The 17,081-nt window shown below is 40.5% G+C and overlaps 1 protein-coding gene across 1 annotated transcript in view; it reads right to left on the bottom strand.

The window, feature by feature from the left end:
* The window catches only part of LOC126181417 (ATP-binding cassette sub-family D member 3), a 122,228-nt gene that overhangs the window by 54,850 nt on the left and 50,297 nt on the right, over positions 1–17,081 (bottom strand). The window contains exons 5-7 of the mRNA XM_049924769.1: positions 12,892–12,918; positions 12,538–12,608; positions 5,527–5,707 (exon numbers count right to left, since the gene is read on the bottom strand). Of these exons, the coding sequence (XP_049780726.1) occupies positions 5,527–5,707; positions 12,538–12,608; positions 12,892–12,918 (279 nt within the window). The remainder of the gene's footprint in view (positions 1–5,526; positions 5,708–12,537; positions 12,609–12,891; positions 12,919–17,081) is intronic.

The following is a 17,081-nucleotide window of genomic DNA, read 5'->3' as shown; positions in this document are numbered from 1 at the left end:
TGCCAGAAAGAACAGATAAGCAGTTGCCAGAATCCCATTTAGACAATGGATGAGCATCACTTAGTTCCAGTATGACAGACAGTGAGCAATTATGGTCAAAGTTTAAATGGATTGTAAATTGTGCTCTGGAGAATTAAGTGCCAGGTATGTGGATTAAGGATGGAAAAGATCCATCATGGCTTAACAATGAAATCTGAAAAATGCTAAGGAGGCAAAGACTCTGTCAAAACAGAACTTGCAAATAACAATGGGCAGAAGTTAGTAGACATACGTCCGTCTGTAAAAAGATCAATGCCTGAAACATACAGCATCTACCACCGTCATACTTTCATGAAAGATCTTGGTGAGAAGCCGAGGAAATTCTGGTCCTACATAAATTGACTACGCAGTTCTAAGGCTTCTATCCAGTCAGTCTTTGACCAGTTTGGTGTGGCAGTAGAATATAGAAAAAAGTAAGCCAAAGGTTTAAATTTCACATTTAAGAAATTGTTCACGTGGAAAAATCATATTAACATACAGTCACAGACTCCTGTATGGAGGACACTGTAATATGCACCCATGGAATAGAGAAGCAACTGAGAGTGGAAAATGATTGAGTTGGCAGGCTAATATGGAATCCCAATTGGGTTTAACAAAGAGTAGTCTACGGCATTGATGCGAAGTCCCAAGAGCCTAGAAAAAAGTGCTCATGATTTCCGTACATGAGAAGGGTAAAAGAATGGACCCAGATACTTACACACCAATATCCTTAACATTGGTTTGCTATAGAATTCTTGAACATATTCCCAGTTCGAATATAACACATTTCCTTGAGATGTAAAAGTTCCTGTCCACAAATAAGCATTGTTCTAAAAAGTATCACTGATGCGAAACTCTGATGCCTGTTTCTCACAGGATATCCTGTGAACCATTGATAAAGGCAACAGGAAGAATCCATATTACTTGATTTCTGAAAAGCATTTGACATGGTACCCCACTAAAAACTTAATGAAGGTACAAACATACGGAATACATTCCCAGGCTCAGAAACTTCTTAAATAATGGAACCCAGCAAACTGTCCTCGATGGCAAGTGTTAATTGGAAATAAGAGTATTGCCAAGAGTGCCCTAGGGAAGTTTGATATGACTGTTGCTATTTTTTTTTATATATCTGGCAGAATGTGGAGCAAAATCTGTAGCTGTTTGCTGATGATGCTGTGGTTACTGGGCACCACACACTGAAGTTTGAATAGTTTGGCTCGAGCCCCCACATGCTATGAAAATACATACACTCCTGGAAATTGAAATAAGAACACCGTGAATTCATTGTCCCAGGAAGGGGAAACTTTATTGACACATTCCTGGGGTCAGATACATCACATGATCACACTGGCAGAACCACAGGCACATAGACACAGGCAACAGAGCATGCACAATGTCGGCACTAGTACAGTGTATATCCACCTTTCGCAGCAATGCAGGCTGCTATTCTCCCATGGAGACGATCGTAGAGATGCTGGATGTAGTCCTGTGGAACGGCTTGCCATGCCATTTCCACCTGGCGCCTCAGTTGGACCAGCGTTTGTGCTGGACGTGCAGACCGCGTGAGACGACGCTTCATCCAGTCCCAAACATGCTCAATGGGGGACAGATCCGGAGATCTTGCTGGCCAGGGTAGTTGACTTACACCTTCTAGAGCACGTTGGGTGGCACGGGATACATGCGGACGTGCATTGTCCTGTTGGAACAGCGAGTTCCCTTGGCGGTCTAGGAATGGTAGAACGATGGGTTCGATGACGGTTTGGATGTACCGTGCACTATTCAGTGTCCCCTCGACGATCACCAGTGGTGTACGGCCAGTGTAGGAGATCGCTCCCCACACCATGATGCCGGGTGTTGGCCCTGTGTGCCTCGGTCGTATGCAGTCCTGATTGTGGCGCTCACCTGCACGGCGCCAAACACGCATACGACCTACATTGGCACCAAGGCAGAAGCGACTCTCATCGCTGAAGACGACACGTCTCCATTCGTCCCTCCATTCACGCCTGTCGCGACACCACTGGAGGCGGGCTGCACGATGTTGGGGCGTGAGCGGAAGACGGCCTAACGGTGTGCGGGACCGTAGCCCAGCTTCATGGAGACGGTTGCGAATGGTCCTCGCCGATACCCCAGGAGCAACAGTGTCCCTAATTTGCTGGGAAGTGGCGGTGCGGTCCCCTACGGCACTGCGTAGGATCCTACGGTCTTGGCGTGCATCCGTGCGTCGCTGCGGTCCGGTCCCAGGTCGACGGGCACGTGCACCTTCCGCCGACCACTGGCGACAACATCGATGTACTGTGGAGACCTCACGCCCCACGTGTTGAGCAATTCGGCGGTACGTCCACCCGGCCTCCCGCATGCCCACTATACGCCCTCGCTCAAAGTCCGTCAACTGCACATACGGTTCACGTCCACGCTGTCGCGGCATGCTACCAGTGTTAAAGACTGCGATGGAGCTCCGTATGCCACGGCAAACTGGCTGACACTGACGGCGGCGGTGCACAAATGCTGCGCAGCTAGCGCCATTCGACGGCCAACACCGCGGTTCCTGGTGTGTCCGCTGTGCCGTGCGTGTGATCATTGCTTGTACAGTCCTCTCGCAGTGTCCGGAGCAAGTATGGTGAGTCTGACACACCGGTGTCAATGTGTTCTTTTTTCCATTTCCAGGAGTGTATTTTGTTACACTCAGCTTAATTGAGTGGCCAGAGATGTGGCTGGTCTCAATGTTTGTCAACGTTTTTTGTCACAGGGTGCCAGCTCACACCTGTCGTAAACTCAATTTTAAAGCTGAAATAAAATATAACACAATGCAGGCAGGTATTCCAGTGAAATTTAAAATATTGAGTCACCCACGTTGATTTATAATTTGAAAAGGTAGTTCATTTTTCTTCAATATATTAAGTAAACACTTAAAATGCAGTCTGAGGGACTTTTACATAAGGACGGATGTTAATAACTGGTGCTACAACAGTTCACTAAAAAATTCATTTGTCGCAATCACGACACTCAACAGTCTGTTCACAGTTCACAAAATACACTTTTATCTGGTGTCCTAATCCACTATATTGCGCTCCACTTTATCACTTTTGAACATCGCTGCATACATACTTTTCCCCGAATGTGGCTACCAACACACTGCTACCCCCAGATGAACGGCACATCCGGCTCTTAGCATCACTCAGAACCAACTCCCCTGTCATCAAGGATGGCCGCCCTATTCACACTTAAAATGACTAACTCAAAACAATGTTTGACAAAAAGAATTACAAATATTCTAAAACTAAACACAAAAACAAACATGATACATTGAAAAATATGGAAAATTTCCACGCAATAACAATTTAAGGTCCAATTTTCTGTATCTGCCACTGTTTTTTCACAAATAATATTCTTGTGACGTGATATCGCTTTTCCCGGATTTTTTACGCTAAACATAAATAAATAAATAAATAAAAATACATAATTACTCAACTACCTCTTTAAACTTTAGAATGCTGCTGGCTGCTAGTTTCATCTCTTTAAATTTATTTATTACCAAAAACACGGTTTCTCTCAGTCGAATCCCATATTCTGCCCTCTCATTCAAAAATGGTACAGATTATGCTAAATCGGCAATGATTGCTCGATGCAGCTCTTACAGCTGCATCCATAGACACACTGTTTATATTTATCAGCCAAAGTATTGTCGAGATATTAGCTTTTGAACTTTCATAAATTTACAGTTTTTAAGACAACAACAACTTTTAAACTATTATATATTTTTGTGGCACGTCTAGATAATTTAGCTTTACATATTTTTTCTGTCCATGTGTGCCAACTCGCACCTCTGTGTCACTTAGTTTTTTTTATCAACTTTTATCTGGCATACAAATATCTCCAAGTGTGCTGACTTGGCCATATGCACCTCTGACAAGCGCTCGTGTTTTTCCAAGGCCGCGTAAACGCTAGCTGCTCGCCACAGCTCCATAGCAACTGCCAGCCACGTGCTCTGCGGCGAGAAACTGCTGCTCTAATCTCAACCCCACAGCTTGTATGGTCACATGGTGTACAGAAAAGTGTCATCAGTGACTGACTGAAGAAGGATACATGATGACTTAGACAAAATTTCTAGTTGGTGTGATGAATGGTAGCTAGCTCTAAACACAGACAGATGCATATGATTAGCAAAAACAAACCTATAATGTTCAAATCGACATTGGTAGTGTGATTGGCACAGTCACAAAGATTAAATATCTAGACATAACACTACATAATGATATGAAATGGAACAAGCATGTAAGGGTTGCAGTAGGGAAGGCGAATGATCGACTTCAGTTTATTGGAAGAATTTTATAAAAGTCTGGTTTACCTTAAAGGAGACAGCATACAATATACTAGTGTGACCCATTCTTGAGTACTGCTTGAGTGCCTGGTATCCCCACCAGGTCTGATTAAAGGAAGACATCAAAGCAATTCAGAGGCAGCCTGCCCTATTTGTTACCGGTAGGTTTGAAAAATATTCATGTATTGCAGACATGCTTCAGGAGTTTAAATGGAAATCCTTGGTGTAAGGTGACATCTTTTCTAAGGAATGCTATTGAGAGAATGTGGAGAACCGGCATTTGAAGCCGACTGCAGGAAGATTCTACTGTCGACAATGTATATTTCACGTAAGGACCATGAAGATAAAAGAAATTAGGGCCTATTTGATGGCATATAGACAGTTGTTTTTCCCTCGCTGTATTTGCAAGTGATACAGGAAAGTAAACGATTAGTAGTGGTAGAGTGTAACCTCTACCAAGCACTATATGGTGGCTTGCAGAATATGTACTTGGATATTGATTATATGGTGGCTTGCAGAATATGTATTTGGATATTGATTATATGGTGGCTTGTAGAATATGTATTTAGATGTAGATAACTTAAGGTGACATCTAAACTTTAAATCTAAATGATTTTTTATGACTACTTTAAACCCTAATACTAGACCAATATTAATTATCAAGTTGTGCAACAATACATGTATGTGCTCTAATTATAATTTTATCAACACTCAGGAGGGAAGAGAGAAAGCTGTCAAAATTTCTGAAAGAAGCAGATCACTCTAGCAAATTTTATTCATAAAAAACTTTGAACAAAAAAGAAATGAAGTAAGATGTGTATGTTACAGTACAGGAGTAGAAGGTAGCGCATATGCGGATAGTATGTGCATGTGACTAAGAAACTAAGCGACAGGTAATTGTGAGCAGGGACACAGTAAGGGCAAAAGGCATTATACAGTTTGGTTGGGCACTGGAATAGTGCTTTGTAAACTGGAGAATCTTCGAAATATTTCTCATACTGACAAAAGGAAGAGGATATGAAAGAGCTGGTGAAGGCTGGAACGGCACTGAGTGACAAAGAGTTGTCCATTTTTAGCTACCTTAATAATTATCTAGGGACCAGAGGGGGGTGTGAGGATGGTAGGGAGGGAGGGAGAGAGAGAGAGAGAGAGAGAGAGAGATATTCAAATATATGAATGTCACATACCTGTGGCCCCAATGACACTGTCAGACGATATACATATATAAATATGTCCAGCATGGGTTTGCATGTATTTGAATACAAGTCTGTAAATGTATCACAGAACTTGTCCACATCTGTTGTTAGGAGCTGATCTGCATTTGCAATACGATTATCCAGATTACTCATTTTGTAATATGTAAAGCCCCTGTACGAAGAAAACAAAAATAAAGAAACTGTTTGAATAATTACATGACACGTAACCAAAATGCTATATAAATGCAGATAAGAGGAAATTTAGAGCTAAAAGTGTGTTTTTCAATTCTGTTTTTTAGTTCACTGTCAGGTTGAGTAGAGAACTTTAATCTATTTTCCTTTTGGGTAGCTTGTACACTCCAAGAGGCTGATGACCTATATTCTGTACAAACTCTGGATCAGTAGTAATTTCCTTTCTTCCTTCCTTTTCTACCAAATAATGTTTCAAATTACACTGATAGAATAACTGCCACTCGAGGAACAAACCAGTAATTCCAAATCCGAAGCTACATTTACCCTCTTTCCCTCAAATCACATGCAAAGTACAGGTTAACAATTATGTTTCCATTTCAATGAAGTTCCTTATCCTTATGACTGTAACATAATAGAAACAGGTAGGTGTTTGCAGCAAATTCTCACCAGTGTTAATATATGTGAGGCATCATCAACATCAAATATACATGCTAAGTAATTTTTTTTCTTTCTTTTTTTTTTTTCCTTCTGGGTGGATGGAGGGGGGGGGGGGAGGAGGGGTTGCAGGAAGAGTAGGGAAAAAAAGGGAGAAAGAAAGAAAAATGTGGAACAAGAGCAATTGGCAAAAAGATTAAAACTGAGGTAAAAAAATGTACTGCAGTAGCTATACTTTGAAGATCTTAAGCAGAGCTATGCTTGCAATAGTAATAGCAATAGACCAATGTAGACAGGACTTAAGGTAAAGAAAAGAAATGTATTTTGACAATCACCCACATAAAAGGTAGGTTATCACAGCAATAATCACACTTCCATGTTTATGAAAACTGCAACACAGACTAAAATTAACTGTATATCAGAAATTAGGTGTGCCTGATGGCTGAAAATAGGGCAGGAATTGAAATTCAAGCTGCCTGTAATGTTACATAGAAGCCAATTGCATTACAAATTGCAAAAGACTGCCTAAAAAAGTAAAGAACACTCAAAATTTTGTTACTGAAAAAAGTTCACTTCCTGGCACTCAGTTCTAAGCTACTTGATGTGGTAAACTGGTCGCAAAAATGGAACACCAGCAAGAAATACCTTGATGTTAGTGAGATCAGTATAATGTCTTCATGTAGCAGTAGGTTACTCAACAGGCTAAAATGTAAACAAGCAATGTTGCAGTTGGTGGTTCAAATTCTGCTTTACAAGAATTACTGTATCCTTTTGTTTTTTTCAGTAGAGCCCCCCCCCCCCCCCCCTCCCGTTCCCACATACTATGGACCCCGCAGAGGTGGCGTGGCTTTCGTGCCTCAACAATATAGATAGTTGTACTGTATGCGCAACTATAACAGAGATGTGTCAGTGAGGTCAGACTAACCCATGGTTTCTAAAAAGGGGCAGTAGCCTTTTCAGTAGTTGCAGGGGCAACTGTCTGGTGATCAACAGATCTGGCCTTGCACGATTAGTCAACAACGTCTTATTATCTGGTACTGTGAACTCAAAGCAAAGCAAGAGTACAACTATTATATTTCTGAGGGTATGTAGCTTTACTGTATGGTTTAATGATAACAGGATCCTCTCTGGTAATATATTCTTGAGATAAAATAGTCCACATTTCAGATCTGCGGACAGTGACTACATGGGGGGATGTTGTCACCCACGAAAACTGCATGCATCCTAGGGATCTGAGTGTGGAATGTTAGATCCTTTCATAGAGTAGGTAGGTTAGAAAATTTAAAAAGGTAAATGGCTAGGTTGAAGTGAAATATTTTGGGGAATAGTGAAGTGCAATTACAGGAAGAACACAATTTCAGGTCAGGGAAGTACAGGGGTTTAATATAAAAATAAGGGTAATGCAGGAATTAGTAAGGAGATAGAAATGCAGAGGTTCTTCTGAGTTTCAGAGGTAGCATTAAGCACTAATTAACTGAAACGGAGATAAAATACAATAAAAGAGGAATGGGTAGCTTTGTTAGATAAAATAATGAAGCCAACAGAGGCCCAAATAGGTAAAAATACAAGATGTAGTAGAAATCCTTAGGTGGCACAGAAGTTATTGAATTTAGTTTGTTGTTGTTGTTGTTGTTGTTGTTGTTGTTGTTGTTGTGGTCTTCAGTCCTGAGACTGGTTTGATGCAGCTCTCCATGCTACTCTATCCTGTGCAAGCTTCTTCATCTCCCAGTACCTACCGCAGCCTACATCCTTCTGAATCTGCTTACTGTATTCATCTCTTTGTCTCCCTCTATGATTTTTACACTCCACGCTGCCCTCCAATACTAAACTGGTGATCCCTTGATGCCTCAGAATATGTCCTACCAAGCAATCTCTTCTTCTTGTCAAGTTGTACCACAAATTTCTCTTCTCCCCAATTCTATTCAATACCACCTCATTAGTTATGTGTTCTACCCATATAATCTTCAGTATTCTTCTGTAGCACTACATTTCATAAAGCTTCTATTCTCTTCTTGTCCAAATTATTTATCATCCATGTTTCACTTCCATACATGGCTACACTCTATACAAATACTGTCAGAAATGACTTCCTGATACTTAAATCTATACTCGATGTTAACAAATTTCTCTTCTTCAGAAACGCTTTCCTTGCCATTGCCAGTCTACATTTTATATCCTCTCTACTTCGACCATCATCAGTTATTTTGCTCCCCAAATAGCAGAACTCCTTTACTATTTTAAGTGTCTCATTTCCTAATCTAATTCCCTCAGCATCACCCGACTTAATCCGACTACAGTCCATTATCCTCATTTTGCTTTTGTTGATGTTCATCTTATATCCTCCTTTCAAGACACTATCCATTCCGTTCAACTGCTCTTCCAAGTCTTTTGCTGTCTCTGACAGAATTACAATGTCATCGGCAAACCTCAAAGTTTTTATTTCTTCTCCATGGATTTTAATACCTACTCCAAACTTTTCTTTTGTTTCCTTTACTGCTTGCTCAATATACAGATTGAACAACATCGGGGAGAGGCTACAACCCTGTCTCACTCCCTTGCCAACCATTGCTTCCCTTTGATGTCCCTCGACTCTTATTACTGCCATCTGGTTTCTGTATAAATTGTAAATAGCTTTTCGCTCCCTGTATTTTACCCTGCCACCTTCAGAATTTGAAAGAGAGTATTCCAGTCAACATTGTCAAAAGCTTTCTCTAAGTTTACAAATGCTAGGAATGTGGGTTTGCCTTTCCTTAATCTAGCTTCTAAGATAAGTCGTAGGGTCAGTATTGCCTCACGTGTTCCAATATTTCTATGGAATCCAAACTGATCTTCCCCGAGTTCGGCTTCTAATAGTTTTTTCCATTCTTCTGTAAAGAATTTGTGTTAGTATTTTGCAGCCGTGACTTATTAAACTGATAGTTTGGTAATTTTCAAATCTGTCAACACCTGCTTTCTTTGGGATTGGAATTATTATAATCTTCTTGAAGTCTGAGGGTATTTCGCCTGTCTCATACATCTTGTTCACCAGATGGTAGAGTTTTGTCAGGACTGGCTCTCCCAAGGCTGTCAGTAGTTCTAATGGAATGTTGTCTACTCCCGGAGCTTTGTTGCGACTCAGGTCTTTCAGTGCTCTGTCAAACTCTTCACGCAGTATCACATCTCCTATTTCATCTTCATTTCCATCCTCTTCCATTTCCATAATATTGTCCTCAAAAACATCGCCCTTGTATAGACCCTCCATATACTCCTTCCACCTTTCTGCTTTCCCTTCTTTGCTTAGAACTGGGTTTCCATCTGAGCTCTTGATATTCATACAAGTGGCTCTCTTTTCTCGAAAGGTCTCTTTAATTTTCCTGTACGTAGTATCTATCTTGCCCCTAGTGAGATAAGCCTCTACATCCTTACATTTATCCTCTAGCCATCCCTGCTTAGCCATTTTGCACTTCCTGTCCATTTCATTTTTGAGACGTTTGTATTCCTTTTTGCCTGCTTCATTTACTGCATTTTTGTATTTTCTCCTTTCATCAATTTAATTCAGTATCTCTTCTGTTACCGAAGGATTTCTACTAGCCCTCATCTTTTTACCTACTTGATCCTCTGCTGCCTTCACTATTTCATCCCTCAAAGCTACCCATTCTTCTTCTATTGTATTTCTTTCCCCCATTCTTATCAACTGTTCCCTTATGCTCTCCCTGAAACTCTGTACAACCTCTGGTTCTTTCAGTTTATCCAGGTCCCATCTCCTTAAATTCCCACCATTTTGCAGTTTCTTCAGTTTTAATCTACAGTTCATAACCAATAGATTGTGGTCAGAGTCCACATCTGCCCCTGGAAATGTCTTACAATTTAAAACCTGGTTCCTGAATCTCTGTCTTACCATTATATAATCTATATGAAACCTGTCAGTATCTCCAGGCTTCTACCATGTATACAATCTTCTTTTATGATTCTTGAACCAAGTGTTAGCTATGATTATGTTGTGCTCTGTGCAAAATTCTACTAGGCGGCTTCCTCTTTCATTTCTTAGCCCCAATCCATATTCACCTACTACGTTTCCTTCTCTCCCTTTTCCTACTGACGAATTCTAGTCACCCATGACTATTAAATTTTCATCTCCCTTGACTATATGAATAATTTCTTTTATTTCATCATACATTTCTTCAATTTCTTCGTCATCTGCAGAGCTAGTTGGCATATAAACTTGTACTACTGTAGTAGGTGTGGGCTTCGTATCTATCTTGGCCACAACAATGTGTTCACTATGCTGTTTGTAGTAGCTTACCCGCATTCCTATTTTCCTATACATTATTAAACCTACTCCTGCATTACCCCTATTTGATTTTGTGTTTATAACCCTGTAGTCACCTGACAAGAAGTCTTGTTCCTCCTGCCACCCAACTTCACTAATTCCCACTATATCTAACTTTAACCTATCCATTTCCCTTTTAAATTTTCTAACCTAGCTGCCCGATTAAGGGATCTGACATACCACGCTCCGATCTGTAGAACGCCAGTTTTCTTTCTCCTGATAACGACATCCTCTCGAGTAGTCCCCGCCCGGAGATCCGAATGGGGGACTATTTTACCTCCAGAATGTTTTACCCAAGAGGACGCCATCATCATTTAACCATACAGTAAAGCTGCATGCCCTCGGGAAAAATTACGGCCGTAGTTTCCCCTTGCTTTCAGCCGTTTGCAGTACCGGCACAGCAAGGCCGTTTTGGTTAGTGTTACAAGGCCAGATCAGTCAATCATCTAGACTGTTGCCCCTGCAACTACTGAAAAGGCTGCTGCCCCTCTTCAGGAACCATACGTTTGTCTGGCCTCTCAACAGATACCCCTCCGTTGTGGTTGCACCTACGGTACGGCTATCTGTATCGCTGAGGCACGCAAGCCTCTCCACCAACGGCAAGGTCCATGGTTAGTTTATGAAAAGAGAAAATATAAAAAATGCAACAAATGAAGCAGGGAAAAGAGAATATATGTGTTTAAAAAATGAGATTGACAGAAAGTGCAAAATGACCAAGCAGGAATGTCAAAGATGAATGAAAGGCTGTAGAAGCATGAATAACTAGAGAAAAAATAAATGCCTACAATAAAATTAAAGAGACCTCTGGAGAAAAGATAAGCAACTGTATGAATATCAAATGCTCCGATAGAAAGCCAGCGCTAAGCAAAGTAAACAAAGATGAACTGAGACACATTGCACAGTGAGAAGAATTGGACAGTGCTCTGAAACATACAAGTTGATGCAGTGGCCCTGGAGTAGATATTCTCTCAGAATTGTTGAGTCCCTTGGGAGGGCCAACCACGACTAAATTATTCCATCTGGTATGTATGGTACATGTTGAGTCAGAATGAGAAAATAGGATGGTGGGAATAGATGCATAAAAAAAACTAATTAAAGTTATCTGAACTAAGAAGTAATTACTTGGCTCGCATATTCACATAAACCTTAACTGAATAATACATCAACTGATGCAGAACTAAAAATAGGGCAGCAGTACATGGACATCACACTATGTCAGTTTGAAATGGAAGAGACACAAACATTCCATTCTGTGATTCAGCGTGCCAAGAACAGCATTAATATGCTCATTTCTATCTCAGGGTTTTGTATCTATCAAAACTGATATAACAGCATGCAGGCTGTCAGTAAACCTTGCAACATACTGCTAAACAGACTGGATCACACCCGTTGCAGTCCTATAGCGATCAAGAAAACATTGCTGAGTCTGTAGTGTTTATCAAACCAATGCAGACAAAACTGAAAGTTGAAGTAGAAGTCATCTGTTGATTACAATGTGCAGTCCAGAATCTGATTATCATTGTCGCGCCTCTGTTGTGATCCACTGTTGCAGAAAATGCGCTTACATGCCCTGTATGAGCAGAAATCTCATAGTACCAAAACTTACTTCCTACCAACCAATCATTCTGTTTGGTTTGAACTCACTCATACACTGACAGAGCACCATTACTCACTGAAGAGGCATACTGGCACTTGTTCTCACATTTTAATGGATATCTTGGCTTTTCACTAGTTGAACTTGACATAACACTGATCTTTATAGTCAAACAAGTTAAAGTGCTGCCAGTGTTACGTGCATGCCATGATCTGAATCACTTACTGCTTATCCACAAAGCCACCAAGTTTCAAGCAATCCAGGCCATTCTTTCAGAGTGTGCCCTTTTCACAAATGGTGGTGCAGAAAAAAATCAATTCACACTGGCAGATATCTACAAATACATGACCTTAGTTGTGAATACTCTACATAAAAATGGCAACTTTTCTGTCTGCATCACATATTGATGTAATACTGAATAGAATATGACACTGAAATTTTCTAACAGTATAGAGATCAAAAATAAACATACCTGAGGTACTGATCATACAGGTGATGTGTTAGCCGTGTTCTTAAACGCAGCTTCAGCTCTCCAATTCCATACTGCAATGGAATACATTTTGATCAAGAAAGATTTTACATTTACAAAGTATATCGGCACATTATCGAACAGTCAATTACAAGAAACAAAAAAAAAAAAATTTGAATGAAAATCTCACTGTTAAAGAATCTTCAAGTTTTTCACAAATGGTTAATAAACAGTTTTGTTTCAGTTCACCTGAGGATGAGTGGCTGCATGTATTGCAGTAATTAAAACTTATTACAGAACTTTTTGTATCCTTTTTCATATAAAAAATTTCATAGGCACTGAAGCCAGCACACATACCTTAAGAATGTTGTTGACGACGGATATCTGAAAAAGAAACATTTATTAGAACTTGCTTAAATGTTCTGGCCCTTCAAGATGTGATTGAAAATATACTAATAGGGAACTTCTGATAGTATGTAAATAATTTAGGAGTAATGGAGACCACTCACCAAACAGCAGAAGTGCTGAGAAGTTGACGAGCAAACACAAAAGAGAAAAAAATCTTGCTATCTTCTGGAATTAATCTTTTCTCAGGCTAGAGTACACACAGAAAAAACAGGCCTGTGCCCCTTCGTAGAACCCAAAACTCCTAACCCCTTACCTGGCTCATGTTCATGTTCATAGATGATATCATGATTTGCACTCGGGACTGAGAGACAGTCCTGTCCTCCACAACTTCAACACCTTCTCTCTCATCTGCTTCACTTTGTGCTCCTCAACCCGATGTGCTGCGTTCCTGGACATTGACCTCTACCTCCCTGACGTCTTCATCCACACCTCTGTCCATGTGAAACCCACTAACCATCAACAATACCTCTGTTTCAACAGTTGTCATCCCTTCCGCACAAAAAATCCTCCCATATGGCCTGGCCACCTGTGGAATGCATATGTGCAGAGACAGGATCTCTAATGCCTAGTATTCCAAAGGTCTCACAAGGGCCTTCACAGACGGGCACTAACCCCATTCCCTCCCCCCCCCCCCTCCCCCTCCAACCTAGCTGCAGAAAGACTTCCCATGCCAAACCTCAAACACCCTTAATCCTCCCAGCACTCCCCGGAATCAGCTTCAAAGGAGTGCCACTCTCATGACCCAATAACCTGTGGACTGCAACAAGTGAACCACATCCTTCATCAGGGCTTTGACTATTTATCATCATGCCCTGAAATGAGAGACATTCTGCCCAAGATATTTCTCTCCTAAAGTGCTATTGCATCGTGTACTCACTCACCCTATACAACATCCTAGTCCACCCCTATGCCACTCCCAACCCCTGCCTCATCCCTGTGGAAGACCTGCCTGATGCAACCACCCAGCACTTCCTACCCCAATCCAGTCACAGCCTTATCCTGTCCCATCAGAGACAGGGCAACTTCTGAAAGCAGCCGTGTCATATAACAATTCCACTGCAATCACTGCAAAGCTTTTTCTATCCCTATGACTAGTAACCCACTGTCCACCAGACTAAATGGCGACTGTCAAACTGTGACAGGCACAACATGCAGGTTATCACAACATGCACGAGTTCAAAGGTTGTTTCACAATCTGGACCATCTGGATCCTTCCCTCCCCCACCAGCTTTTCTCAACTATGGAGATGTGAGTCATCCTTGCAACACATCTTTTGCTCAAGTAATCCTCCTGGTCTCAGTCTCCATTAACTGAGACTGCCAGAAGACACCATGTAGAGGAACAGATAAACGTGGGTGCGAGCATGTGCAAGTGCACACACATGTGCATGTGTGTACTAGCTCGTGAAAGGACTGATTCAAAAAGCTAGCAAGTTTCTTTTCTCAATACTTCAGCTATTCAATGAATGGTTTCCTTTACTCCTAAATTATTTACACTGTGAACGATTAAGTCCTCATATTTTACATAGCAGTCTACTGCATATAAAAAAACGAAAACAGACAATACATTTATTTATTATTGTAAACATAAATAAATATTTTATTTTTCTATAATAGAACTGAAGTTGTAGACACCTTAACATGAAACAGTTAAGTAATTCTTACATAACACTATATAATGTATTCTCCACAAACTTCTAAGACTGACATGTTTCATATCCTGTGAGATATTTACAGCATGGATCATTAGAACATGAAATAAAAAAAAACTAAAAATAAATAAAATAAAGAAAGGCAGTTTTTCATGAGAACTCAAGGCAAGTACACACTGATATGAAACTATGTTATTAAAATAGTTAAATGAAAATTGATAGATTGTTAAATGAAAGTTTATATATATAGAATAAATCTTTCACAATCTCATCAAAAGTATCCAAACACCTATTTGTGGACTTCAGTAAGGGGTGTGTTCATTCCTTACATTTATGATGGCTTAAACTCTGCTGAATTCCCATTCTTTCTCAAGAGTCAAAATCAAAGAAGGTAGTGATGTCAGATGCCAGGGTCTGGAGTGAAGTCGACATTCTAATTCATTCCAAAAGTATTCCATTGAGTTCAGGTTGAGACTCCAAGCAGGCCATTAAATATCAAGAATATTATTGTAAATAAACCAGTGCCTCACAGATGCTGCTTTGTGACAGGATGCTGATACAATCAATCATCGTCTCAGAACAATTCCTCTACGGTGCACAGTACATAATGTAGTAACATGTGTTTATATCCTTTGCATTTACCTTTCTCTTATGCACAATAATGAAAGCACATCCTAACCAAGAAAAGCATCCTCATACCATAACACCACATCCTCCCTACCTCACTGTTGGCACTACAAACGATGGCAGGTAATACTCTCCAGGCATTCACCAAACCCAAACCCTTCCATCGGACTGATACAGGGAATAATGTAATTGATCACTCCAAGTCCCTCATTCCCAGTCATCCACTGTCCAGTGGTGGTCCCTCTGCACCACATCAAGTGTTGCTTGCCACCAACTACAGAAACAAGGAACTGCCTGACCATTGTATCCCATTCTTTGAACTCCCTATGCCCAGATGTCGTGCTAGCTGGACTGCTGGTAGTACTTTGGAAGTCAAGAGTGATTCCTTCTGTTGATTTCATGTGATTTTCTACAACCCCTCTCCATGCTGTGCGGAGTGTAGACCCTATCCATGAAGCCTACCTGGTATTGGTTTACCTGTGGTTGCTCCTTTGTATTTCCACTTCACAGTCACATTAGCAGTTGACACGGTTGCTGCCAGTTCATATGGGTGGCTGGTGGAAGTTGTTTAGGCTGCTGGCAGAGCAGAGCTCACAATTTGCAGCATTGTACCCAGAATTGATAATGGTTGTTTTGTTTGGAATCAAGTTGAGGGTCTCAACCAGAGAGTCCGCCAGTTCTTTGGTGATATTCACTGTGTTATAGCCTGGAGAACTGTACGACTCCTCTTAAGTCAGAGGTGCACTACACACAGCAAGCAGCTATTCTCATAGCAGACTACCTTTGGAGTGCATCTGGAGGTTTTTTAGGCCAAGCGATAATTTTAGGTCCTTTTATACATGCTCACTATTTGAAACACACTGGGAGTGATATTATATCTAGTGCAAAGCTAAGCCACTTTGATTGACAGAATTTTAACAGCAAATTGCAGAAGCTTTCATAACTAAGTTCCTGAAGTTACTGTTACCTTAGCAAATGACCTTCCTGAGAACCTTAGAGAATTCTCATTCTATGTAAAATCATTAAGAGGATCAATGGCTTCTATCTAGTCACTCATCGGTCAGTCTGGTGTGGCAACAGAAGGAAGCAAAAGGAAAATCGAAGTTTTAAATGTTGTGTTCAGGAAATCCAGGATGAAAGAGGATCGTACAACATGTAATCGTTTGATTATTGCACAGATTCCTGTATGGAGAACATAGTAATAGGCATCCCTGTGGTGCAGAAGCAACTGAATGAGTTGAAAACAAGTCACCAGGTTTGGGTGGACTCCAACTTTGGTTTCACAGGCATTGGTGCCTTACTTAGCTAACATTTTTCATGAAGCACTTGCCTAGCACAAAGTCGCAATTGACTGGAAAAAAAGTGTTCTTCACTCCTCTATATAAGACAGGTAAAAGAATATATCTGAAAAGTTACATACAAATGCTCTAAACACTGTTTTTCTGTAGAACTCTTGAGCAAAGTCTAAGTTCGAATATAACATATTTTTCTTGAGACAGAAAACCTTCTGTCCACAAATCAGTATGGGTTTAGAAGAGACTGATTTATATTATAGAGCAGTGGTTCCTAACCTGAGGGTGATTAGCTTCCGAGGGGTAAAATGAAATTTTCTGACTGGTAAAACATTAAACAATTTGATTCTGTTTCAGTCTCAAAACTAAAATATTTTCAAACGATCATTACTATTATCACAATTTTGTAAGATTCTAATATTGATTATATAAGTTATCAATAATCACTTTTTTCAATTAATAGCATTAATAGGGTGGAAGTCCTCCCACAACACACACATGTTGTGCTTTGTCCCATAATTACTAATGATAAAAGTCTACACAAACAAACACACACACACACACACACA

Source organism: Schistocerca cancellata, chromosome 1, assembly GCF_023864275.1.
Source record: "Schistocerca cancellata isolate TAMUIC-IGC-003103 chromosome 1, iqSchCanc2.1, whole genome shotgun sequence".
Taxonomy (NCBI): Eukaryota; Metazoa; Arthropoda; class Insecta; order Orthoptera; family Acrididae; genus Schistocerca; species Schistocerca cancellata.
The sequence above is the reverse complement of the archived record's forward strand: the minus strand, read 5'-3'. Positions and strand labels throughout refer to the sequence as shown.